This window comes from Ruditapes philippinarum, unplaced genomic scaffold, assembly GCF_026571515.1.
Source record: "Ruditapes philippinarum isolate M1 unplaced genomic scaffold, ASM2657151v2 ctg2682_1_1_1_1, whole genome shotgun sequence".
Taxonomy (NCBI): Eukaryota; Metazoa; Mollusca; class Bivalvia; order Venerida; family Veneridae; genus Ruditapes; species Ruditapes philippinarum.
In genome coordinates, this window is record NW_026862038.1 from 189,334 (window position 1) to 216,746 (window position 27,413).

A 27,413-nucleotide genomic window follows, 5' to 3' on the forward strand; every position below is an offset into this window, starting at 1 on the left:
CAACATTTTTCTGCAAGCAATATTTTATCAGAACATCCAAATGATACATTTCTATTGTTTTTTAAAAAAAATTGAAAATGTATTCTTAGTCGACCTATACATTTTAAATAATCAAATTGAATAAATAAATCACAAGTATATGCACATTTCCAACAAAGCACGAATGACTAAAGTCGGCCTAGAAGGTAGCAGGCCTTGATATACGTTATGTAAATAATTTAAACAGGTGTTATATTTGTGTAGGTTTACAATAATCTATTGTGACAAGTTATGTAATTTACTTCTCTGAAAAATATACTTTGTATTTTAAGCATGTTAGATGCTGCTCACGTAAAATTATCATTTCACATATTCAACTAAATTATGAATTTAGGGGTCTACAAAGCACTGTTTATAGCAGTGTTCGAATTTTCAGAATTTTAAGTGTGAAAGTAAAAAATAAAAAAGAGATGAACAATTTTACTTTACGTATTGAGAAACTTTAACGTATTTACTCTGCGTGATTTTTTGTTATAGCAATACATGTATATGTATATGTATCAAACGTTGGACGTTTTTCAAGAACAATAACAAATAGAAAGAAAGTGCATTTCTTTTGAGCAAATATACAATTTGTATGAAATATATAGAGGACACATACAACAAGAAATGGAACATTTTAGTTCAGTTTACACATTGTCTAAACTTAAAAAATATTAACTTTCCTTGCACAGTTAGATGTTATAAATAATCACTAAATACTCAATAAGACTAACAACACCGTTGCTTAATGATAATGTAAATCAGTCAACATTGAGTTTCCGGAATGATTCGGAAGGGGCACCATCAAACGTTTTCTTTTTATCAAAGTCAATTCCATATTCTCCACTTGATAATTTCTTTATGTAATCTGAGAACGCCGGTTGCGTCATTTCCGCTATCATGTCGTCTGCAAATATAAAGAATAAAGATGATAAATTTCAATTTTTCTACAGAAATTCAAGCCAGATTGTTCTTTGTCCAATTGAATGTAGGGGCAAAACAGTCCAGTTAAATTCTATTATGAACAGTCTAAAACTATGTTTACGTACCTGTGAAGCCTTGAACGGAAGCTTCGGGGCGAGTGGTTTAGGTCTTTGACTTCAAACCACTCCCCCTCACCAGTGTGAGTTCGAATCCCGTTACGGACTTGGGTATTACTCTATGTGATGAAGCTTACAGAACGTCGGTGGTTCTACACATGTACCAACTCGCGCTTGAAATAATGATATCTTGTTCAACAAGTACAGCTTGAAAACGCCAAATGATTTTACATTGTTGGTGCGCCTTCTTTTTATTTCAATCTATTTTTTTTATAAATTGTTTACATATATGGTAGGCGTATATCAAAGTTTTTATCAGATTTTTTTTTATCAAATGATATCTGAACATTTATGTATTCACTGCCGCATACAACATGTACAGCTTATATAGTTAAATAATGGTTTATAGTTATCATACAACATGTACCAGCCTTATTAGTTAAAATAATGGTATAGTTATCATACGCTATACCCTGTCAAATATAAAACAGTTCGTCCATAAACATTTGTCTCCCTTTTGAGGGAAAATTGTGTATGACAAATGAAAAATAAATGTATGTTGCTTAAAACAAAAAGGTTCTAAGTTATACATCCTGAAAGGAATGAAAAGATTATCAGTTTTAAATAAAACCATGTAGCTTTTAAAAACAACAGAATAGAGATCGAGCCATTATTAACTAATCAAATAACTTCAAAATTGATTTTCACTTGAGTTTCAAACTTAACTTTCAAAAATTTAATACTTTTTAATTTGGATTATAAATACAACAAAGCATCATTTTGAGATTAAAAATTGAAAATGACACTAATGAAAAACGTCATATAATTCAGCCAAAAAAAAGTGAGAGAAAAAAATATCATATTTTAGGTGTAACGACCTATATTGTTAGACGAGAATCGTAACTTACCAATGATTTTACTCTCCGGTCCAGCACTCGGACCGTTATAGTCGTCGGGAAGGTACTCGTCGGGTAAAATACATTTTTCAATTTCCTTATAGACATTCACCATGCTGTTTCCGTGTAGAAATAGCTGAATATATGATACAAAATAGTAAAATAAAGTGTCTGAACTAAATACGGAATGCACAACAAAATGATGTCAAAATTTACATTTAATGTAATTTATTATATACTTTTAAATGAAATATTGAGAAATATTGATGAAATAAAATGCGTATTTTCAATTTCCGTATTTTCACTGTAAAAATTTATTTTTCACTGCAGTGAAACATATTTTCAGTATTTTCACTGGTGTCTTGCCGGACTACTTTCTTTTAAATTCTGCCAGTACTCAAAATTTAAGTGAAAGTCTTTTAAAATTTAATGTCCAGAAAGAGAAAAATGTATATAATAAACAGAAAATTCAAGTTTTTTCTATACATACATGATTTATTTTCATCTTGTGGCATGAAAATTACCATATTTCACTCGTGGCTACCGCCACTCATGAAATATTTATTTTCATACCACTCGATGAAAATAAATCATGTATTTATAGAAAAAAACTTGAATATCCTCTATATATTTATCACTCCCATGTTTTTGTCAATGAAATGTTAAATAACTGATCAATGACAAAAGAAATATGTTACTTGCGTATCTTGTAATGTAAATTTATGATTATCATAACAATAAATCTATATTGTTTGCCTACATACATACATTGCGTATATAAAGTAGATTCCTCTAATATCATTTTGATACCACATAGGTAAAAATGCTCACACAGCTTAGTTACATGGCATTACAAAAAACATTTTACATATAAATATATACATAATTTTTTTTTCTCATTTATCATTACCCCGCTAGCAGAAACTGAATATATCCATGCGAGCAATGCAGACCACGGTTAGTTGACATATCAGTATCGTCTGAAATGGTCCGAACTATTCGCTATTCAGACATTTTTGGTCTAAAATGATTAATGGTTTTGTCCAATTGAAAGATATTTAACGTGATAAGTGTTAACATATGGGGGAGTTTAGATGACTCACGAGCATTTATTTGTCTGTATTTTAATCTGTTTAAAATAAGGCAAATACATATTATTTGAAATCTTACAACAATTTGCATTTTGTATTATGATATAAATCCAAAAAGCAAACTAATGAAGAAAATGTTGACCAGCCAGAGATGATATTTGTCAAAGTATATAATGATTGTAGACACATTAGGAATATGTAAACTAGTTCGGTACTTGTCAACTAGTACATGTATATGACTAGATTTATTTAAGACTTGTTCATAGAACATCATCATACAAATTATAATCATTTTAATATTCCATATACAAGTCGCATTCCATATACAAATCATACAATAGACATACACTGGCATGCTCAAACAAATTACACAAACCAATAACAAAAGCATAAAAATTTTCATACCCTATCTCGCATTTTCTGTTTAATCAATGGCTTCATCAATGCAAAGACAGCATCAAAGAAAACCGGCTCACTGTAAAAATGGACCTGCTTGATTCTCGATGGTGCAGAATTCTTAAAAACAATACAAAAATACATGTACTTTGTTTCTTCAAGAAAATAAAAGGGAAGTTGTGGCCTAGAGCTTAATTAAAGTGTGTATCTCTAAGATTGTAGTTTCTAGCCATACTGGACTCACGACCATGTTTTCTTTATATCAAATCAAAACTCGATAATTCTAGAGATTTGCTCAAATGAGTTACAAGTTTCTTCATAATAATTTAATTTAAACATTAAAACTGAAGTTAATTTAAATATTTTCTGCATTTTTTTATTTGTTATAGTTCGTAAGCGAAAGTTAAGTGTCACTTATTTACTGTATTCTAATAATGGTTGCTGATAGTCTTTCATGTATCTAATGACTACAGCAACCGTGTGATATACAAGTTCTGTTTAAGCCGGTGCTAGGGTGAGTGGACGGTAGCTTGCTCTTTCAAGTATCCTAAATGAACAGGCTCGATCAAACAGAACCTGTAATATTTTCAACCTTTGGACGATCATTAATGATTTCAATTTTCTCTTTTGAATCATAAAAATAGTTTATAGAGTAGAGCTCCATTGGTATTTGTGTAATAGGTAAAGAATAAGTTTTTGTATCTTACTTAAAACTATATAAATATGCCAAATTTAAAATACATATGTCTGTAAATTTCAAATAAAACTTGCGGAACGTACGCGAATTCATCGCCAAAATTATTACAACTGAACAATTTGTAAGACCACATTTTATTCTAATTTTTATAAATAATCAATGTTCGTTAAGTGACATCCTGACATCCCCATAGGAATATGGAATTTTATTAAAAAGATCAACAAGTAAAGACAGTATTCAATGAACGCGGCTTCCAACAAAACCTAGCATCACAGCAACATTTGCACGGAAATCAGTAGGTCACTAAACATGAAACAAGAAAGGTCACAAATGGAAGCAAAGCCAGGGCATTATTATTTACAGTTTAGGAAAGTTTCATAATATATTTCGCCACTTATTGCTTTACAACTTTTAAATTCGAATACCTTCATATTACCTGATAGAAATGCATAAGTCGTTTTCCATTTTCTGCCGTCCACAGCGTCGTTACCGATGATAACGTTACGTTAGAGAGATCCGCAAAAACTTGAATGCCATTTACTTGGATATTTTCGTCTGTATTAACCCAGTCAACAAACATACAAATTGTTTTGAAAACAGTTGCTATACCGCCCGCTCTTTTCACCGTGTCAGCGTCCAATCTCCCTGTGAAAGATACAAATTAAATGTCAAATATTTCAAGTCTATCTATTATTTCCAACATCTATCAATGCGGGTAATTATAAGGAACATTCAGTTGATATCTTAAGAAAAAAAGTAAAAGTAAAAAAATACTTAATGCACCAAAACTTTAAATTAACTGAAATCTGGACGCGGACACATACGCCGACGTCTGGATGAGTAGGACAGCTCTCCATATACTTCGTATAGTCGAGCTAAAAAGGAACAAATGAACGAACCAAGGAAGAATGGGACAAAAACAAACACAGGGACCACCTACCTGGTCTGTCAAAAACAAGTCGTCGTCCATTACTGTCGTACAGTTTTGGGCTCATTACGTACCTGAAACAGAAAAAATGGGTATTCTTCTCTTACCGAATATACAAAACAAAAGTATTCGTTCTCTTTTTGGACAATTGACGAATTACACGTGACGTTAAAACATATAAAAAAAACAATATAAAAATTGTTGTGACGATGCCAGAAACACACATTAAAGACACATAATGCCTCAGATATGTTATCATTTATATTTCTCATATTTTTTTAATTTTGGGTATCTTGTTACAGTTTCAAAAGAAATACTCATTTGTCACATAGATGAACTATATTTTGCCTTCTTTGCTCTTTTAGCAATTGACATGTTTATAAGGAATTAGTATATTGTATGAAAGTCAAAATACTAGTTTGTTTACATTTTGCTACCTTTATGACACATAACTTTATGTTCAGTGCTACTTTCTTCAGTTGTAAAACATGTTACATGTAATCATGGATCCCGACAGACCTATTGCATGATTCATTATAAAAACAATATTAAACACATGTTCAACATTTCTTAACGATTAAAAAAATATGAATTTTTAAGGCATAATGTGACTTCAAACAAATTCAACACTACCCAGATCTCAAAATAACTTGTATGCCAGGATCACTCGGGTCCACATCTTTAAACCATTCTGGTGTTGATGTTTTAGATGTCCAATAATTCTCGAGGGTTTGACGGGCGCCAAGTTGACTAAACTTTCTTACTCGCAAGTAACGTAATAAAAAACCGAAATCTGAAACAAAAATAATTACATACTTTGCCTGAAAAAAAGTTTTTTGTGCATTTCAATCATTTCCATCATCCCTAAAATGCTTAAGATCATAAGTATTCTTTGATAAGTAAGGATCGTCAATTCAATAAGGATAGGCAATTCTGACCATTTAAAGTTATAGTTAGGTAATATCAAAGGTCCTCCACTGAGATCCAAAGATCTTAACATAAACATTAAAAATCTTAACTAGGGCAGTATGAAAAGATAATAAGGAAAAGTACTACGAATTAAATTTTAAACAAAATTGATATTTAGTCCAATTCTTATCCGTCCAATTTGAGTTAAAAACGCTCTTAGTGTTTGGTCATTTTGCTTTTAAAATAAAATTCTATTCTGGAAAAATGGAGTGAAAGATAATTTTAGATTATAGATTATGCACACAACTAAGTATAGCTATTGGTATAGGCCTTCACCAAATGTTATAGAAGTCTAGAAAAAAAAACGGAAAAAAAAACAACCAAGCCTTGTAAGGCCACATGTGTCACAAATCACATTCGTCACAATTGTGAAGAATGAGATCACATTCGTCACAAATTTTGTGATGCATGTGATCCAATGTTTTAGACAATCACATTCGTCACGAGTTTAAAATCACAAATGTCACAAATTTGAGATAAATATTGTTTTCTTCAAGGCTTTTCACTGAGTCACAAACGTCACAAATTTTTAGGACTGAAATCAATTATTGGAACTAAAACTACAGACATTTTTATCCCCTCCCCCGCTGATGAAATCGGGAGTGATGGGACTGTTTTAGCGTGTTCGTCCGCCTGTCAGTCCAGATTTAGTTTCCGCACTATCCGGCCATTGATTAGTTATTATACACTGTATATGGAATCATTTCGTTTCCACGCTATTTTTCAGCAACTTCTGGATGGATATCGATGCTGCAACTTTGTAGGAACCTTCATTCACAAACCAGTTGCACACATATAACCAGCATATCTCCATTTCTTTTTAAAAACAGACTTATTGCCCCTTGTTGTTGTTGTTATTTATAAAACACTGTATATAGAACTATTGCTTTTCTGCGCTCTAGGAATTTCAACGAAATTTAGTTTAATATAAAGAGGAGATGCGCATCTCGAAAAATCTCGACGGGACACTAAAGGATTTGGTCCGACTTGAGGGTACGGTCGCTTATATGGGCTTTCCGGCGGCGACTTTAGATAAACACATAAACAAACAAACAAGATGTGCATATCATCATCATCATCATCATCATCATCAGTATTTCCCGTTTGGCCGTTTAATACAGAGTTATGATCCATAATTTATTATCATTTATTGTTCATAGAAAAGCATTAATTCAACCCTATTCTTCAACAAATCTGCTGAATAATTTAAACAAAACTATGTGGGTACATCTAATACCAAGCGGAGATGTGTATATTGACGGCACTTACCCGAAGTTAAGACCCCTGGTTGCTTAATATTCAGTCAGATAACTTAAGTATTTCATGTCTTCAAATGTTAAATATATCTAATTTTAATTGTGTGGGAACCTTCAATACAAAAAGGGCATGTGCATTATCGCCGTGACCTTGAGTGATATGGGCCCTGATAATTTATGCTTTAACCGACTATTTCCCCGGAGTCTTTATTCGAAATGTATCCTGCAATTGTTTAATTTTCATATTATATCAGTCACAGTGTGGTGATATAGATTTGGGTGATATAAGCCACGCCCACTCTGCGTACGTATTTATAAGTCTGGATTCCCTAAACATGCATTAAAAATAACTGTTTTATTTCATTCTAAATGACATATTTCTCGATTCAAATGTCCGTAATTTTGTAAGATTGTTGACAATGAGACCGCAAAAAGAAATATAAATAAATAAGGATTATTTTGCTTGCAGCGTTAACGTTTGCCGTCATATTGTTTACGCGCGCGTAGTCTCCGCGCTTCAGTAGTAAACGGTCTAAAAGCACTTTTCAAAAGGCACATAAAATAAAAAGAAAATGTGTTTGCTTTTCGTGAATATGAACTATATCTCACATCGAAGTGAGAAAATGTTCATATTTTCACTCGCGCTACGCGCTCGTGATACATATTTCATTTTTTTTCTCACTTCTCAGTGAAATATATTTCATATTCACTCAAAACAAACAAATATCCTCTATAAAATTCACTAAACACCGTCGTTTGAAACTATCTAATCATAAAAGGCGAAAAAAGCTAAGACGCGTCGAAACGATAAAGCGGCCCCGCCACAAAGACACGATCTGTTTAAACGAATTAACTATATTATTATTATTACTAGTGGAATAGATATGGAAAGTTCCATAGAGCGTCTGCAAGCAATTGGCACAGACTTGCAAAATCGTCTCAGGAAAGAAGGTTCCTAGATGTCAAAATGTCATACTCTTTAATTGAACCAAGATTCCTGAAAGTCTGCGGAAGTCAAAAGTCTGTCAGACCAAAAAAGGTTCATTGATGTCAAAAGGTCCTAATCTCTAATTAGATATCCTGAAAGTCAACGGGGGTCTCAGCTACTTCCCAAACAATCATATATGGTCTCATTGGTGTAAATATGGTCATAATTTGTACTGAAACTAAGATTAAGTCTGTGAGATTCCTTTAGACTGTCGCTGTATGGTGGGAAGAAATTTGAGGGTTCACAGAGGTAAAAGATCACTTTCCAGTTGAAGTCTGATACTATGCCGTGCATTGTCACCAAAATTTTTTGAAGGTTTCGAGAACGTAAGACGACTTGATAGCAATACCATTACGACAATGCGACAGTTCTATGAAGACAATACAATGCCGACGATACGATATTGCAACAAGTTAGTACGATGGCGATAATGCAATGGTGTGTGAAAAGATATTGGTATCGTGATGTCGACATCACAATATCGATTTATTGCATTGTCGCCCTTGTACTATCGCACTGATATAACCACGATTGTCCTTATGATATTCCGTGTATCACATATTGAAAAATAAACTTGTGACATTTGTGATTCGCCTGTTTAAAAATTCTCAATTTTGCTTGTGACGTTTGTGATTGGCATTTTTACCCGATTTTGGTCAATCACATTCGTCACAAAAGTCATTTGTGACGAATGTGATCACATTCGTCACAAATTCATAAAAACTTGTGACGAATGTGATTTGTGACACATGTGGCCTAACAAAGCCTGGTCATGTCAAAATCCCTCAGTGGATTCCCATTAGTTAGTCAGAAATTTTGAAATAACAAAAATGAAAATTAACAAGTCAGAACTTGTTAATAATTTCAATAGTTATTACAACAATAATTTAGCCGTGTCACGACAAAACCAACATAGTGGCTTTGCTACCAGCTTTGCTACCAGAATGGATCCAGACCAGCCTGCGCATCCGCGCAGTCTGATCAGGATCCATGCTGTTCGCTTACCAACCCTATTACAAGTAGAGAAACTTATAGCGAACAGCATGGATCCTGATCAGACTACGCGGATGCGCAGGCTGGTCTGGATCCATGCTGGTCGCAAACCCATTATGTTGGTTTTGTCGTGACGCGGCTCAATTTACCATGTTAACAGACGACAGCACCAACGAAACATGCTTTCTAAAATATTAATTTGTTTACTGTATTATTTTTATTTTAAATATTAATCCCTTACAAAAAAATTTGGACAATTCGAAAATAAAAATACGTTTAACATTAAAAAAAATCAACAGAGTAAGAAATGAAACCGAGCCTGCCATTTTCATGTAATTTTGTCATTAATGCTTCGGAGGGATCATTTTTTTTCCAGATTTTGATATTTTTTAGCTTTAATTATTAAAACAATTGTTGATAATGACTAAAGATTTCGTAAAATCATGCCGCCATGTGAATAAAGGTACAAAGATAGATTGGTAGATATCTCGTATGGTGATGTTGTTGAGAAATCTATCACTATACATTATTTAGGGATACCATCTGAAAATATTGTTCCGTGACATGAATTTGGCGATAATTTACAGTCGATATTTTAAGATGAAATTGGAAGATAGAAATTGTCTGTAATTATGTATGTGGATCAACTTTTTCTTTTACATTTAACATTTACCTGTAGGTGTCCGGATATAATCTTGGTCTAGAATCCATTTACGGAACGTCTGTACAGCAATTGCCCGATCTGACTCATTTAACTCGTTCAGTTCTTCTCTCGCTTTCTTCTTGCTGGCTTCATTCAACACGCTCTTAAACTTTACATCTTCTGTTCATAAACAAAATGATTATCATTTTTTCTGAATTGCTTTAAAATTATTCATTAAAAAAGATACACTTCATGTTCAAACTGCAGATCAAAAGTTTCTGTTGTTACTAATGATGCGATCTGTCTATCTACAGTCTATGCTTAATGAGGGTCCATCCGCCCGTACGGGCACAAAATGCAGCTTTCGCTGTCGAGTACGGACCCCGGGCATGTCGCCAGTCATGCCCTTAAAGACTTAATTTAGAAGCACAGAGTAATTACCAATAATACCAATGAAATGTAACTTTATATACTAAAGTTATAATTATTTCAAAGCAACCAATATATTAAACTTTTAGTTTCATAAATATAAATTAAGAATAATTATCAAAAGCAAAATTATTAAAGTCTGATGCCTGAAATCTTTTTTATATTGACAAATTCAATCACTTTTAGTATACTTGATATGCTGTGTGTAAATTTTATTCAAAATGTAACAAATTATAATTTCATGTACTACTAAAAAAAGGAAATAACAAATTTATAACATAAGTGTCAAAAATCAGAACATTTATAGCTATTTATAGCTTTCAAATTTATGTACAGCAGAACTGCTTTCCGGTTCTCATTCATTAATATGACATGCTGCGAATCACCGAAAGGGGGACCAATATAATAATAGAAAGGAGTTATCGAATCCGAATTTATTTTTAGTTGTAAATCGAAGGGATTAATTGATAAAATCCGGGCCCATGGACAAAAAACATGGTAAACACAAAAAGCTTCGCGCCCGTGGGCGCGGAGCAATAATCATTGAGCTTACTATAAACATGTATATCTATAAAGAATAAAACAATATTAGAAATCTTCAGCCATTCGGGAATTATTTTGTTTGAAAATTAATGCACCTGTCATTCGACCATCTTTACGCAGTGAACTCCCCTGGATTTTTCGGCGTAAATGTACATATAAAGGGAAGTAACCGCTTCAAAAAAGCGGACTACTTTCGGCATTTGCAATTAACAACGTTAGAGTCTGAAATTTTCCTACCATTATTTGTTTGGTCTGACGACCCAAACAAATAAAAATCCAATTCAAAGGCAGATAACTCTAAAACGTTGACCCCCCACTATTTTTCTTCGTTGCCATATTCTAAGATAATGCAATATTTAGATATATTCTATTATGCAGTTTAGATCGTTCCTATATATTTATATATAACTGTAGCATAGGCCTTAAAACAAAGTCATATCTAATTTGATTTTGGTGTCACAATATGTGTTACACATATGCATATGTAATTAAATCTTAAATGACGCTAAATTTTGAAATATTATTTTATTAATAGTTTATTGATGATAACACAATATATCTAAATAGATGAAGATTAAATGTTCGTGAATATTAAAAAAATTACCTAATACTATTTATAGGTACAGTGCATCCTGTTTGTTGTCATGACTGTTGTTGTTAAAAAAAGAATTACACAATAGGCGCATCACGGATGTACAAATATGCAACGTATAATTTGAGTGGTTGTTGAAATGAAATAATGTGTCATTAAACATTATAGAGTACAAGTCCGCCAATGATTCGTCAAATAAGTATATAAATGATTGATGAATGCTTTCATTTTTTTGCAACTATTTACATATAAAATGCATCAAAATAAAACTTATGTAAGAGAACAATTTAGTACATAAAAATCCAGGGGACATGTTGTTAAATCCCTCTAGGTCAAAATCTCAAATAAAGAAACTATAAGTCATTCACGTTTTTACCTAATATATTATATAACATGTTGAAGATATATTAAATCTAAAAAAGGATAATTTAGCATAGTTTTGCAGGTATCATAATTTTGAATTATATTAATAATACTTCAATGTCTTAGCACTTTGTTATGGAACTAATTTCAAATTTTCAACAGCTTTTTTTTCTTTTATGAAGCCAAAAAGGCAAGACAACACCCATTGGCCATTTTTGCCCAAAACCCTAAAAAAAAACAAAATGTAAAAGTTTTTAATTTAAAACCCAAGGGGGATTCTTTAATTTGAAAAAAGGGCAATTTAAAGTGTTTCCCAATTTTGATTTACCCTTGTTTTTTCCCCAATTTTTTACAAAGTAGTATTAATACACGGAAATGTTTCCAAAACAAAATAAAATAATGTATTGTATATTAAAAATAAAAAAGAATTTTATAACCCTTAAATAACCTAAAAAAAACCAAATTTTATCTGTAAGAGGGAAAAAAATAAATTGTTGGTTTTTCACAATTTTAAAAGTTTTGTAGTAGTTGCTTCCCCTTTTTGAAACCCTTTTTCCCGGGGTTTTGTTTTACCTTTGGGCTTCCCGGGGGAAATTTGCGGACTGCTTCCCCTCCCGTTCCCGGAATTGTCGCACAGGGGAAAACCGCTACAGTTTTAACCCCCGTATTAAGTAAAATATTTTAGATACTACCCCTCTGACCTTTTATTTGAATAACAATATAAATAACCACAAACATGAATATGTGGTCTTTTGTTAACAAATATGTTGTTGTTAAATTCTTATTGTAATGCACTAATCTGATAATATGAATTAGACAGGATAGGGTCTTATAAGGATCTATCCAATAGTGCTCGCCAATTTTTTAAGCCAATCACCGACGAGGATTTTTAAAATTTTCAAGTTACAAATCTTAATAGAACAGATTTTATATATACTGGACGTTTTATATTATAAAACGAGCACTAAGCCGGTTAGAGTGCATATTGGATGTTCTTCGTAAACAAGAAAGCTACAGTCGCTTCGCAAGCTCTGCTCCTTTTTAGCTTTCTTATTTACGAAGAACACCCAATATGCACTCTAACCTATACTTGTTTACACATGATCCCATAAAAGTTGAGATAGAAAAAGACATAGACATTTCAGTTACTACCAGTAAAGTATATTATATAAAAATATTACTTATTTCATTAACTTACCTTTTACATTATCCATTTATAACGATTTTAGATTATCCAATTTGTTTTCTCTTGATGGAATATTTACTATATGTAATGTATGATTCAGGTAAGCGAACATTGTATTATAACACCGTATTATCCATATTTCGCGTGCCCATTTTGTCACAAATGACTGCAAGTACTGTACCAAAACAAAATAACAAAAATTACCCCGAGTATTGCATAATTATACGTTAATAGCAACTATGTTCTGTTCTGTTCTGTATCGTTAGTACACGACCCATTATCGCTCCTAAAATAGAGGTATGATAGCTTTTTCGAGCGTAACAGAGTGGTTAAAGTACAGGCTTTTATTATATGTAATTTGACAAATAATCTTTATTACTGATATAATGTGTTTGCAAAGGATCATAAGATAAAATAATTTACTAATAGTATTTCCGAAAGATAAAAATATCTCATAATTTCTATTTTAATCGTATATATAAGATATATTTTAACATCACTTGTTCCATATTAATGCTTTTTAAGAGAACTATGGTAATTTTTCTCACTGTAAAATAAATCGATCAAAAAACAGTTTCCCTGTTGCCCTTGAAGCATAGTTTAGATTTTCAGTTTAGTGATAGTAAATATGAGCCGCGTCACGACAAAACCAACATAATGGTTTGCGACCAGCATGGATCCAGACCAGCCTGCGCATCCGCGCAGTCTGATCAGGATCCATGCCGTTTGCTTTACCAAACCCTATTACAAGTAGAGAAACTGATGGCGAACAGCATGGATCCTGATCAGACTGCGCGGATGCGCAGGCTGGTCTGGATCCATGCTGGTCGCAAACGCACTATGTTGGTTTTGTCGTGACGCGGCTCATGTGAGCATTGTTCGTTTCAGTAAATAACCTTAATTCAATAAAGTATTAGTTAAGTGATTCAGTGTTTTTCCTTTATCATAAACTATTTATATCACTTATAAGTTGGAGTTACATAGTGGCTAGGCATGGCGGTCGAAATAGGTACGTTTTTGTTTATTATTTTTTAAGAATTGTAAAAAGGTAATTTTATGTAAGTCAATGTGCGAGGATGAAATGAGTTGGGTTATTCCCGACATCATTCAACGGATCATTTACAGTGTTAATTAAACAAATGTCGGTCATCTGCGTCCGTTTGCGATCCCATATAAGGAAAGAACATTATCGAAAGGGTGTAGGTAACGTTTGATTAACTAAGGATGACTTTCATAAATGAAATGAAATTGTAATGAAATCGATTAGAAGAAATACTTAAAAAGCAATCTTTTTTGAAATGGGTTGTTTTACAAATTAATCATCCAGGTATATTTTTTTTTTAATTTCGAGTAAAGTATTCATCAAAGCTGATTAATTTTCATTTATATTATCGTAAATAATGTTTAATGTTTTTAAATAATTTAAACTTTTTTGACAATATTCTTTGTCCACAATTTATAATCTTGTACTGTATTGTTGTTTCTTCTCATCATTGACTTATTAGCACTGGTGGATTTTGAAACAATAAAATTACCGAGAAATGAACTTTATTGTATTTATTGTAACTTTATGTAATTTTGAAGACGAGTATTATTTCATTTTTATTTTATGCCTTTTTCAGTGGATTTTACTATTTATCCATGAAAATTATATTTGTAATTTCACAGTGAAAATTATCAAAATATAATTTTCACTCTTTCAATGACGAAACTACTTTTTTTAAGATTTTCCCCATGTGTACCTCAATTTTATTTTTGCTGACAATTCTGACAATGTCAGGCTGTTTAAAGAAAAAGCAAAACTGAAATTGATATAAATAACTTAAAATGTCAAAAAGTAAATAAAAAGAAAGAAAACTTATTCATTCAAATTCATGAAATTCCAATCACCAAATTTTGTTTTTTTGTTTCATTTTGACAGTCTTGAAAAATACATTCCTTCCCCATGCAAAACTGCTCTTGATGACATTTGGGCATATTAAAGTATCCTACGAGCAATAACTGCCGTATGCTTTATGAAAAATTGAAAGCATTGACAGCCCATAACTCGAAGAATAAGTTAAATCAACCCAGCGTTCTTGAGCAGTGTTCCAAGTTTTCCATTTTCCTAGCTCCTTTTCTGAATTTTTCACATCTGTCAACACTTATTTTTTGTCTGTTTACAATCCTCAAATAAGTTTTCTTTCTTTTAAAAATGTGTATGACTAACAAATCCAAAATATCCCTCTGAATCTTACACAATTATTTTCCTCCCATGAAATACACAACTTTTAAAAAATGGCTGCCGCTTACAATTTACAAAGCCAGGTCTAATATAAAATTCGCACTAAGTAACAGAAATATGGATGGATGGTTGGACTTTTTCTCCTACAAGAATTGTTTGTTTTTTATTATCAAAACAAGCGATCATTCATATTTTTTAATAATAAAATTAATAAATATCACCGTCATTTAATGTTGATTGGCGGACTTTATTTTTCAGCTCAAGACTTCCTTTTTTTTTAATGAGAAATTCCGAATAAATGGGGCTCTCAATGGGGGAAACAGTTTTAATATTAACGTTAAAATTATGGAAATATCGTTTTAACTTGTTTTTTAAGCATAAAATAAAAAAGAAAATTTGTCTGTTTGTCTGTGTAAGATGTAATTTTATTTCATCTCGTGAACTTTAAAAACAGTATTCTCACTCGTGGCTTCGCCACTCGTGAGAATACTGTTTTAAAGCCCACTCGATGAAATAAAATTTCATCTTACACACAAACAAACAAATATCCTCTATATAATTTATCCATATTATAATGTGCTTAGCCAAAACATTTATTAAAATATAGAAAAAAACGGATTCCCTACAAGGCGTCTAAAACGGAAAAATTGAAAAAAACAAAAAAAACAAAAAACACAAAAAAAAAAACAAACAAAACTTTATTGTCAGACCTAGCGTCTATAAGCGTTTAAGATCTATAACAAATATAAAACAAATAAATTGTGAAAACATTACTTTTTCATATTAAATTTCACTTATAATAAGAAGTTATATATAAAATTAAATGTTGGTCATTCTCTTAGAAGAGATTATAGTTTATTTTATAAAATGTTGCAATCTCATTTTGAGATTATAGTTATGATTAATAATTGTAAATATTATGTAAAAACGTCATGAATAAATTTGTTGTTCTGTTCAGTAATGTGAATGATTTGATCCGTCTCTGTACATTTGCTGCACATATACGGCAATGAAGTATGTAAAAACTTATGCATCACATTTAAATAATGCAAATTGGTAGTGATATAAAATGATTAGCAAATAATGTCTAGACAAAATGATTATAAAATTACAAGTATTTAGTTGTTCTTTATCTCTGATGTTTTAGGCAGCCTATTATATGGTTAACACCATCTTATCCTCGTAAGACAGTGTATTTATTACATTGTTTTGTCAAAAATGTAAAAAAAAAACAAGGGAAAAAAAAACAAAAAAAAAAACAAACAAAAATATAAAAAGCAACAACAGAAACAAAAAAACAACACACGCACACGCACACACACAAAAAAAACAAAACAAAACAACAACAACAAGAAAACAACAACAAAGAACAAAAATCAAAACAAACAAACAAAAAAGAAGAAAAAAAGAGGGAAATCCAAAACGCGTATATGCCTAAACTTTTCAAGATAATTATCATACATAAGTAGACATAAGGAATAAAAGACTCACGTTTTTCCCCCCTGGGCCCAAATAAGTCATGGGACGGAAGACATCTTTAAAATATCAAACAAAAAAAGCTGAAAAATCGCACTTTTTCCAAAAAAAATTTTAAATCCATGTGACCAACCCAAAAAGATAAAATTTTTCTTTTAAAACTCCTTGTTTTTCATTTAATATTTTAATGTTTTTTTATTTCAATCTTTTATACAAAAAAAGGTTTCATTTATGCATATTTTTTACAAAGCCCAAATATTAAAGGAAAGGTTCTAAATATATATTTTAATTGGGTCAACGATAGAAAATTTAAATTTAAAGTTTTAAAAAAAAGACATGATGAAGTAAGCCCCATAAAAAACGATTTCCCTTCCCTTTTCCCTTTAAAAATCATAAAAAATTTTTCTTTTCATAATAATAGTTTAATTAAAAGTAAAAACTTAAAACAAATGAGAATAATTTTTAATTGATGAGAAATTTAAGACAACAGTAAGCACAAAGTTCAGTGCACATAAAATTCAAGTATATTTCATATCATGAATATCCAATTGGATGTCAGTTTGAAAATTCATTTGGGTAACAAAAAAGAATTCAAACAATATGATAGAAAAGTATATATGAATCAAACCTTTTCATACCCTTAAATGTTGGATTATGTCAGGTATTCCTTACAGCTTCAACTTGATGATTTGACATATATTTATAATAATATAGTGTATTGTTTCAGATGATGCTAAGTTCGTCAGCAAACTTGATGAGAAAAGTAAAAGAAAGGCAAAAGAAGAACTCCAAGAGCGGAACGATACTGACAGGGCGATAGCTGTCCAAACCTTTAGACAATGGATACAAGAGCAAGACTGGTTAAAAACACCTACAGGTCGGTCAATGAATTTTTTTAGGCATATTTTAACCAAATGAAGCATTGCAATACGATAACATAATATGTCCGTTGTTTTCCAACGCCACTTTATTGATTCATTGCTATAAGTAGTACTGCTATATGCTCAAGGAAAATTGAAAAGCAATTTCCGAAACTTATTTACAGTAAAGTAACTTGTCTCAATTTCATTAATATTTGCCCACTACAAATACATAAGATAAATTCGACAATTGCCAAAAGAAACTCTTTTAAAATAAAAGCAATTGGTAAAGAATTTATGAACTTAGTAAATTATATATATCCCCATTATGCAAAGTCAGCTCTTCCACTAATTTAAGCGAAAACATAACTTCATTTATAATTGACGAGAGTTTATCAAGATAGACTTTGTTCTCCGGAAATTTGTAGATGCTGTTGATAATTTATAAATACTAATAGGTACCCATGACGACGAGGTGAAGTGAAACTAGTCACGTCACTAAGCCAGAGAGTTACAGGAGATATAGGTTACATAATTAAATAAACTGATATCCTTTGAGTACATTGTTCATTATTTACAATTATTTCGACATTTTTGTGGCATATGCTTTGATTTATCAATTAATCAGTTGCAATGCTTCGTAAGTTTTAATACCTTGTAATGTTGAATAAAGTTTTTTTGCGGCTAGTAATTCGTGTGTCACTTGGGGCGTCCGAGCACTAGCATAGCCTATTTCTGAAGACATATAAAATCATAATTTGAGAATAAATTTAGTAAAAATGCATATTTATTTACATATATATAGCCCTAACAATAAATTGTATTTATTGGTGTATGACTAAGGTACATTTAATAGTAATGAGCATGGTGAATAAAGTAGTGACATGTATTGAGAATTTTTTGAGGGGCGAAAAAAGTAAGATGCACGAAAAAATGATGTTTTTTTTTCCAGTACTTAGTCTCAACCACTGTAAAATAAAGCAAAAATAAACCAGCACGGAATTACTTCAACGCAGGACGTATTTAAAGCGTATTGTTTTCTGTGGTTTTCATTCTTATTTTTTATATAGATTTTCATGTTTTATGCATTTTCACTTTGCTTGTTGAGAGGTCAAATACCCAAATATAGTGAATGCCATGTTTCCTTCCATTTGACTGAAAATTGATAGAAATAGATATGGCAGTATGAACATATACATGTATTATTCACTGAGGAGAAAAATATAGAGATGGAACGGCGCTTGAAGCGTGATTTTACAAAAAGATAAAATTAATGAACGCTGATTGATCCGGTTTGCGAGTCACAAAGTGAACTGGAGCGTGTTAGCTGCAACAGATGTGGTATTTTAATAGTAAATCAATACCAATAAAACAATAAAATAGGACAACCTACAATGTTTTTATAATGTTCAATGATACACTATGACAAAATAAATTCTGATGTTTGGAAACACTGCAGCAGTCTTTAAGCTAATTCAAGCACAGTCTTAGAAGGTTATCCACTTCTTGGCTGAGGTTGTCTTTAAGCGGGTGAGACAACCATAATTGCCAGCCACCCGAATTTCATCTATGATAAAAGCACATATTCGGCAACTTAATGGGTTTGAATTACTGGAGTCTGTGAATCTCTAAGCTCCAGAGGGGGTGGAGGTGGTTTTGACCCCCTAGTGTTGCTTTAAGTTTGTATCACCTGAGGTTAGCGAAAACATCTTCCCTGTTTCGGCGCCATATGACCTAAATTGTGTTGATGCGCCGTAAAACCAAACAATGCAAACAAAAATAAATATGTTTACCAATAATATGTAGACGAAAACTTCAATAATTGATATATTGGCGGAGGAGAGCATATAAAATGTGAATTTCTAGAAGAAAATATCAAACTAAACCTTACTGAGTAATCATTTTTCTGTATTTGTTGGTTTTAATGATTTAATAAAAAAATAAAACATTGAATATTTTGTTTTCAGATTTTAGTTTCTTGTTAAGATTTCTACGAACAAGAAAGTACAGCCAATTAGGTGCACGTGAAACATTAGAAAATTATTGGACAGTTAGGACAAAATTTCCAGACTGGTGTAAGAACGTAGATCCTGGAGAGAAAAATTTGCAAGAAATTCTAAAATCAGGGTATGAAATAAATATACTAACATCTTATAACTTTCCCATTATATACATCATGCAATTAAGCGTCTACAAAACCAAATTACGAATTATAAATTTTGCTTCTTTAAAGGCACATTATACTTCAGAAACACATAAATGTTTCCGTCTTAGAAAGGGCAAAGATTTAATTTAATTACCTTTAACGAATGGTTTTAGAGCGTGCTACATGCCTATAACATGAAGAAAGTAGCACTGAATGTGAAATAATTTGTCACAAATGTAGTAAAATGTAAACAACATAGTATTTTGGTCACCATACGAAATTCTGAATCAGTTAAACAATACTGATTGCCAAAAAGCAACAGAAGCAAAACATGGTTAAGGTGATTGCCCATTGAGAAACATTTTCGAAATTATAACAGGCCTCCAAAAATAAAAATCTTTTAAGAAATAAAATTAAAACCATTTCTGAGGCATAATGGGCCTTTAATAACAAAATTATTTCATATTAAACTTAACTTCCCTATAGTGATAAACATCAATGATACTCTATTCGATCATCAATACATTATAAATAGATCATCAATACATTATAAATAGATCATCAATACATTATAAATAGATCATCAATACATTATAGATAGATCATCAATACATTATAAATAGATCATCAATACATTATAAATAGATCATCAATACATTATAGATAGATCATCAATACATTATAAATAGATCATCAATACATTATAAATAGATCATCAATACTTTATAAATAGATCATCAATACGTTATAAATAGATCATCAATACATTATAAATAGATCTAATCATTATAAATACATTATAAATAGATCATCAATACATTATAAATAGATCATCAATACATTATAAATAGATCATCAATACATTATAAATAGATCAATCAATAGATTATAAATAGATCATCAATACATTATAAATAGATCATCAATACATTATAAATAGATCATCAATACATTATAAATAGATCATCAATACATTATAAATAGATCATCAATACATTATAAATAGATCATCAATACATTATAAATAGATCATCTAGATCATCAATACATTATAAATAGATCATCAATACATTACAAATTACATATTTTGCTATAGAAGAAAAACGGTTACCTGAACCATATTTAGCTACTTTTTCTTTTTGGGCAATTAGTAAAAATATAGTAATTAAGTATTTAGATGGAAAACAAAATAACACGTTTTGCTACTTTTATGACAAATTATTTTACTTTCAACATTGCTTTCTTCGATCGTAGGTTAAACATCAAAATCTATATATTAAAACATTTTGCCTTTCTTCAGAGGAATTCGTATTTATTTCTGAAATTGTTTGCATTAAAGGATTTGGACAAATGAAAGTCTTGTATTGGGACCCCCACTATTGTTTTTAATCTTTTTTTGTTTATTTTTGAAGATGATTTTAACTAAAATAAATACAAACACGTGTTCCTTTTTCCTTTGTTGCATACATGTCATGACGTGAATGTTTGAAATTGTTTGATAGAGTCATAATAGCAACTACTACTTAAATAGTAGTTGTTGTTATTGTATCAATTATGATTTCTTGAATATTTGTAATACTTTATTATAATTGAGTTTCAAGTGTGCAAATCTCTTTTTTGACAGATGTATAAAGAGATGCATCTTAGAAATTACTTTTTACAATTTTAATTACATTTATCTTATATTTACAGGGTAATGCTGTGCCCTAAGCGATATGACAGTGAAGGTCGACGGGTTCTAATTGACAGAACTGGTAAAAGAAATTTGCTTATGTCTTTTATTTGGCCATTACACCACTGTTCCCATTCCCCCGCCATCTCATATTCACGTGTACTCAGGTTTACATACATGTATTTGCATGTTTAGATATATTTTTGTATCTTTGAGATCTTTATAATCATTGATCATTGCTTTCAGTTCCGACAACGTATTGTTGCTAAGGTTAAGCTATTTATTTAAGCTCGATTGCAAAACAAGGTCTTGCAAATTATATTAATTACTTTTGAGTTTACTTCCTTGAACTTACATGTACCGCTGTCATATAAAGACGCATGGCTGTGACCCGATTAATTAGGACTCGAATCAATGATCCCTGGTTTGAGAGGCAGACACCTTAACCACTAGGCCTTCACCCCTCTTTAGTCTCATTTATTGGATTGCATCCATAACTTCTTCTTCGTTCTTTTAGAATATATAACAATTTCAACGCAAATATTATATTTCAATAATGCTTCATCATATTTATTTTATTTTATAATTAAGGCCTGCCTATTTTTTCCGAAACTATTCATCGTAATTATAATAGCCGACAGGTTTTATATATTTTTGAGATCCTATTTCTATCGTACACAAATTATGGGGAAAAATCCCCAAAATCCCAAACAAAGTTGACTATTGAAAGTACATCCGCCAGTAAAATTGACCCAAACATTGGTACCGAAATATTCATCTGAAAAAATGTATGTGCAGTGTGTGGACTGTCCAGTTATAACATATTTTGTGAAGGTAATATTTTGTGTGTTATTTATTGTTGTTTCTTTTTGTTCTAATTCAAAGTATTCTTTTTTATTTATAATTTGCCATTGTCTGAGATAATAAAACCTGACTGTATTATGTCGGGATGGAAAGTATATGATTGTCTTTCTATATACTGCTATAAACATTTACACATGAATTGAAGTGGTCTAGAGTCATCTCCCATTTTCCAAATTTTTCGTTATCAAAACAGCAGGTGTTAAGTGTTTTGGGGTTATTGTAAAAATTTTGATCCTTACTTCACAGTTTTATACAATTCACCGGGCGCACTGATTCCAATTCCTTTAATTCTGAGGACTGAATACAACGTAAACGGGACTGGTGTTAATGGGTTTGAGATATGTTGAAGCTTTCGTCATCTCTCATGAACAGATTTCATCCGACCGTGATTGCAAGTTTTATCCATATTTTGTATTTTTGTTTTCATTACATTCAATGTTCCGGTCCCGAAGTGTTACTGCTGCTACTGTAGTTATCATCGCATTATCCCCCCTTTTCTTATTTCAGCAATTATTGACGTCAATGACGCCAAAAAGACGTGGGGTTTACAAAACGTGTTTCGAGCGTTAGTGTTAGTACATGACTGGATAAGCATGGACGAGAATGTACAAGTGAACGGAGTTCAAGTGTTCTTTGATAGTACTGATCTATCTTGGAGCACTGCGACAACAATATTTACTGGAGAAAATGGCAAAAATCTTGCAAAAATGTATCAGGTAGTAATTCTGTTATCAGTAGATTGATATGTAATTAAATTGAATAGTTTGAACATATTAATAAGTAAATCCATTAGTTTCACTTGCACAAATTTGTAGGACTATAATAATGTAGAAGCTCATGTGTCATAAGGCTTCCTTTTGATCTTTTAGACCTAGACGGACCAATAAAGTTATAAAGCAAAGAAAAATAAGTTTGAATTCGTGCTTATACCTCAAACTTATGCGGTTACGAATCTTGAATTTATTTAAGGAATACTTATTACAAATAAGTATACGAAAAAAGCAAGCACAAATCGATATGATATGTATAGATTAGTTTATATATTGAATATGTTGATACCATTTATTTGAAATATGTTTAATACTGATTACATAGAGAGTTTTCAAAAAAGCTTTTTAAACTTCCTACTCAATCCTTAAATTTTATTTTATTTTATGAACCTTATAATATTAATGTGTAGATTACAAATAAATATTGTTTAAACTAATAAGGTTATATGTATTATTGTGTTTATAAGGAAATGTCCTCCATCATACTATAGATGTATATTATCTAAATAGCAAAGACTGTAATATATATGCATATCCTTCGGAACTGAGGATCGCCATCCCACTTCTTAGTTATCTCTCTAATTTCATTTTAAAAGCAATTAAATAAAAAATGTTGCTGACAACACCTTATTTGATTTCAATTCTGTGCTAAAAAAATGGTTTATTATACAATTTATGCTTCAGCGTGCACAACCAATCAGGGTAAAGAGAATAAATGTTTACAAAGAGCCAACATTCTTCGACGCCATTTTTCCAATTGTTAAACCTTTAATGACAGAGAAAATGAATCAACGGGTAGGTTTTGTTTTACTCATTTTGATCAAACTTAAAGTCTAGAAATGAGGAGATCCACCGAGAGTAATGAAAACAATTGAGCCACGTCACGACAAAACCAACATAGTGCGTTTGCGACCAGCATGGATCAAGACCAGCCTACGCATCCCCCAGTCTGATCAGGATCCATGCTGTTCGCTATCAGTTTCTGTACTTGTAATAGGGTTGGTAAGCGAACAGCATGGATCCTGATCAGACTGCGCGGATGCGCAGGCTGGTCTGGATCCATGCTGGTCGCAAACCCATTATGTTGGTTTTGTCGTGACGCGGCTCAAATTCTAAAAGTGAAAATTGCAGAGTCTGTTTGATTGCACCTGTTTATGAGAGATAATGTGACGGACACAATACAATATTGGAAACAATCTGTGGTAACGACTCAGATAAATTTAACACCACTGAAGTGAGGTACTTTGTAACTTTATATAGCTGCCAAGTAACACTTAAAACCTGCTGTTGTGAAGTATAAAAATCTGGAAACAAAGTGATCCCTCGGAAGCATTAATCACAATAAAATTACATGCAAATTGCAGACTCGGTTTGATTGAGTCTGTACATGAGGGTAAACCACATCTCCATAGAAATTTTTATGATAAACGTAATTTCAGGTGTGTCTATTTTACAATCTAGAGAATACAAAGCATACCCGTTATAGATCTATTAGAATTCAAATGATGCCAGAAACAAAGTAAAAAGCAAAAACAAAAACGATTTAGATTATGTAAATAAACGTACAATGATAGGGAGAGAGTAGCTTTGGCATTTTGGTTAATGAAATAGTTTACGTAAAAAGTGATCAATATTCAGGAAAGATCAATATTCAGGAAAGAGTAGATCTCACGAACATAATGAAAACAAAATAAAATGCTAGTAGTAAACTCACAGATTTGATTCAACGTATTTATAAGAAACGAAGAAAGGTGAGTGACATCTCTCACCACCGTAGCACCGACCAAAATAATATTGCAATCCATTTTGTTGAGATCCTTTACTACGATGGTACAAGGAATGCCACAATTGATATGTCTTTCTTGCGTTTCGTGTTTTCAATTGTTATATTAACCAAATCTTGATTTCCATATCATACATTAATTTTTGGATCGATGCCTTTAGCTACTCAAACATTTTCTGATATAAATTATGTGTTGTTTAAGATGAAGCTTCATGGTAACAGTATGGTCAGTGTTTATAAAGATATTGACAAGTCGTTGCTACCAACTGAATATCTACCAGATGATTATAAAGGCCCAAGTGCTGGATCTCTACAAACTGTAATAGGTAAAAGAAGAAATCATACCAGAAAATATTTGTTAATTATACACGAACAATACGTTATTTGTTAGTTTATGAATATTTTTTCATAGTTTGGTTCTGAAATAGATGTAGAGAGTTGTCACTGTTAGAAGTATTTTGAAATACGCCTAACGATTATAAGAAAAAAAATACGTTATTATTTAAACCCTTAAAAACAAATTACAAAAATGAGTTGCAGGGCAACGTTTTATTTTCCTACAAATGATCAGTTTTTTCCATTAAAACGGTAGACACGTATATGCATATCTAATTACTTTAAGTGACAGATACTCTATATGTATATTTTATGTTTATATACATATAAATACTATTATTTTTGTTTTCATTGCAGATGATATGATAGCTGATATGATGACACCAGAATTTAGAAGCTATATTCAGAACTTGTCAAGTGATGAATATGGTGTAGATTTGTCTAGAAGGAAAAAAGATAATCCACCGACGGAATCATTCCGTAAACTTCATACTGAATAAATTCATATAATTGTGTAGTTTTTCAAATATATCTTTCGCCTACAGAAAGGTGTGTCAATCAAACATTATGTAATTTACTATTAATTAGCTGAATCTTAGCTTGTGATCACTACATTTATTTTATTCATTTTTGTTTGGGAAAAAGACCTTTCTTAAACAATGACTTACTTTATCTTATTTTCTCATGTTGATTATGCTATGTTTAAGTCGGTCAAACATTTGTTAATTGTATGATTTTGTTAAAATAGTGTATTGATATTGAATTCATAATGTTTTAGCTAAAGTACGTGCAATCCGGAGATTTTTTCCACAAGTATATCCAATCAGGTCAGTAAAATCATCCACTGTCTGTTTCCTTGATGTCAATATAATGTCTAGATTCAATTTTATAGACAATTATTCGGAGAATAAAATCATGTTTCTTAAAAAAACCACATGCTGCTCACATGAACTTGTTAACGTCGAGATTTTTTTCGAACAAAGTATTGAAAATCAAACTATCTTTCAAAATTTCGAATTTCTTTCCTTCAGTACTTTAAGTTCTATTATTTGTAATTGCAAACCAGGAGCAAGTATTTCTCAAAATATTGTATTGTATTCGTAAAGCGGTGTACTCGGTTTTAACAATAACATGATTATATTTTCAATGTTGTTTTGCCTATATAACAATTTACGGTGTTTAAAACATGTAAATTGTAGTAACGTATTACACATTTAAATTATGGCTCAGGAATAGGGAATATTTTTGCCTCTTTTTTTCTTTGACGGGAAAACGTAAAAATATAAATGGCATATAAAATATTGAACAAGGTTTTCTCATCTGTGTGTCTAGTATATAATTTTTATCTGATTAAGCATTTTACATATAAGTCTGCTCAAATTTGACATATAAAATATCTATTTGAATAATGAAATTTTGTCCTACATACACACAAAATCGCTTGGTTTAAGATCAATGAAAGTTTTTCCTGCGAGCTTGACTGGTGTAGCACATTTGAGAGTGTACGGAAGCTCAATGGTATAAGTGGCATTGTCCAGTGCTTCTCTCAACCACCTTAGGTGACAATCACAATTCCACAAGTTGCCACCTAGATTAACATTAGCTCTGCTTGTAAGATGAGAGAAAACCTCAGCTTGAAGAATTTGTAACTTATTAAAACTGAGGTCAATCTTGCTTGATTGTAATGGTTTGAATGCATCTTTGGCAATGGCTGTTATCCAGTTATATGACAAATCCAGTTCTAAAGGTGAAGTTAACCCTGCGAACGTAAAGTCCTCCAAATGGTTAATCTGAAAATAATATGTAAAAGTGATTGTTCTGCTTCATGCAGAAATGCGGAAGAACCAATAATTTATTTAATAATTGATATGAAAATGCATAGTTTAGACGGCCCTGTGTTCACTTAGAAAAGATTGATCAAATGATCATGTTTAAATTTTCACTGTGCAATAAAAACTAAAATTGATATAAATTTTGCTAGAATTAAATGGTACATACTCAAAATGTAATAAAATGATGATTTCATTATAACCGTCATATGAATACATCTGCGGATGTTTATTAATCTAGTTTGAAATCATGTCAAGACAACAGTTTTTCTAAATGCACCGTTATCAACTACACTACTACTGAATATCATCAAACACACCCGCTTCTAATTTCGTTAACATGCAGTTCCACAATAATAACGTTTCTAAGTTTGCGTAGTTCTTAAAACTTCCAGACTTTAGTGTTCCTAGATTGTTATATG

General features: G+C 31.3%; 2 protein-coding genes across 2 annotated transcripts; one reads left to right on the top strand and one right to left on the bottom strand.

Moving 5' to 3' along the window:
- Positions 1-496: 496 nt before the first annotated feature.
- Positions 497-13,227, bottom strand: LOC132717746 (alpha-tocopherol transfer protein-like). The gene is made up of 8 exons (XM_060701308.1): positions 13,044-13,227; positions 9,949-10,098; positions 5,703-5,862; positions 5,082-5,143; positions 4,578-4,786; positions 3,454-3,564; positions 1,970-2,093; positions 497-928 (listed from the first exon to the last, which is right to left on the bottom strand). Exons 1-8 carry the CDS (start codon positions 13,057-13,059, stop codon positions 783-785), a joined length of 978 nt encoding a protein of 325 aa, XP_060557291.1. The 5' UTR covers positions 13,060-13,227; the 3' UTR covers positions 497-782.
- Positions 13,228-13,808: 581 nt separating this feature from the next.
- LOC132717737 (alpha-tocopherol transfer protein-like) lies at positions 13,809-27,210 on the top strand. Its single transcript, XM_060701291.1, has 8 exons — positions 13,809-14,040; positions 17,459-17,608; positions 19,559-19,718; positions 21,430-21,491; positions 22,781-22,989; positions 23,728-23,838; positions 25,029-25,152; positions 25,520-27,210. The coding sequence occupies exons 1-8, from the start codon at positions 14,025-14,027 to the stop codon at positions 25,660-25,662; spliced, it is 975 nt and encodes a 324-aa protein (XP_060557274.1). The 5' UTR covers positions 13,809-14,024; the 3' UTR covers positions 25,663-27,210.
- Positions 27,211-27,413: the final 203 nt, after the last annotated feature.

Bases quoted from the DNA above. Each gene is read 5' to 3' on its own strand.
- LOC132717746 (XM_060701308.1), bottom strand. The intron at 4,787-5,081 runs GTAGGTGGTCCC...TATCTTTCACAG, and splicing joins ACTTGTTTTTGACAGACCAG to GGAGATTGGACGCTGACACG. The intron at 3,565-4,577 runs GTAATATGAAGG...ATTGTTTTTAAG, and splicing joins GACTTATGCATTTCTATCAG to AATTCTGCACCATCGAGAAT.
- LOC132717737 (XM_060701291.1), top strand. The intron at 17,609-19,558 runs GTCGGTCAATGA...TTTTGTTTTCAG, and splicing joins CTGGTTAAAAACACCTACAG to ATTTTAGTTTCTTGTTAAGA. The intron at 21,492-22,780 runs GTAAAAGAAATT...TTCTTATTTCAG, and splicing joins GGTTCTAATTGACAGAACTG to CAATTATTGACGTCAATGAC.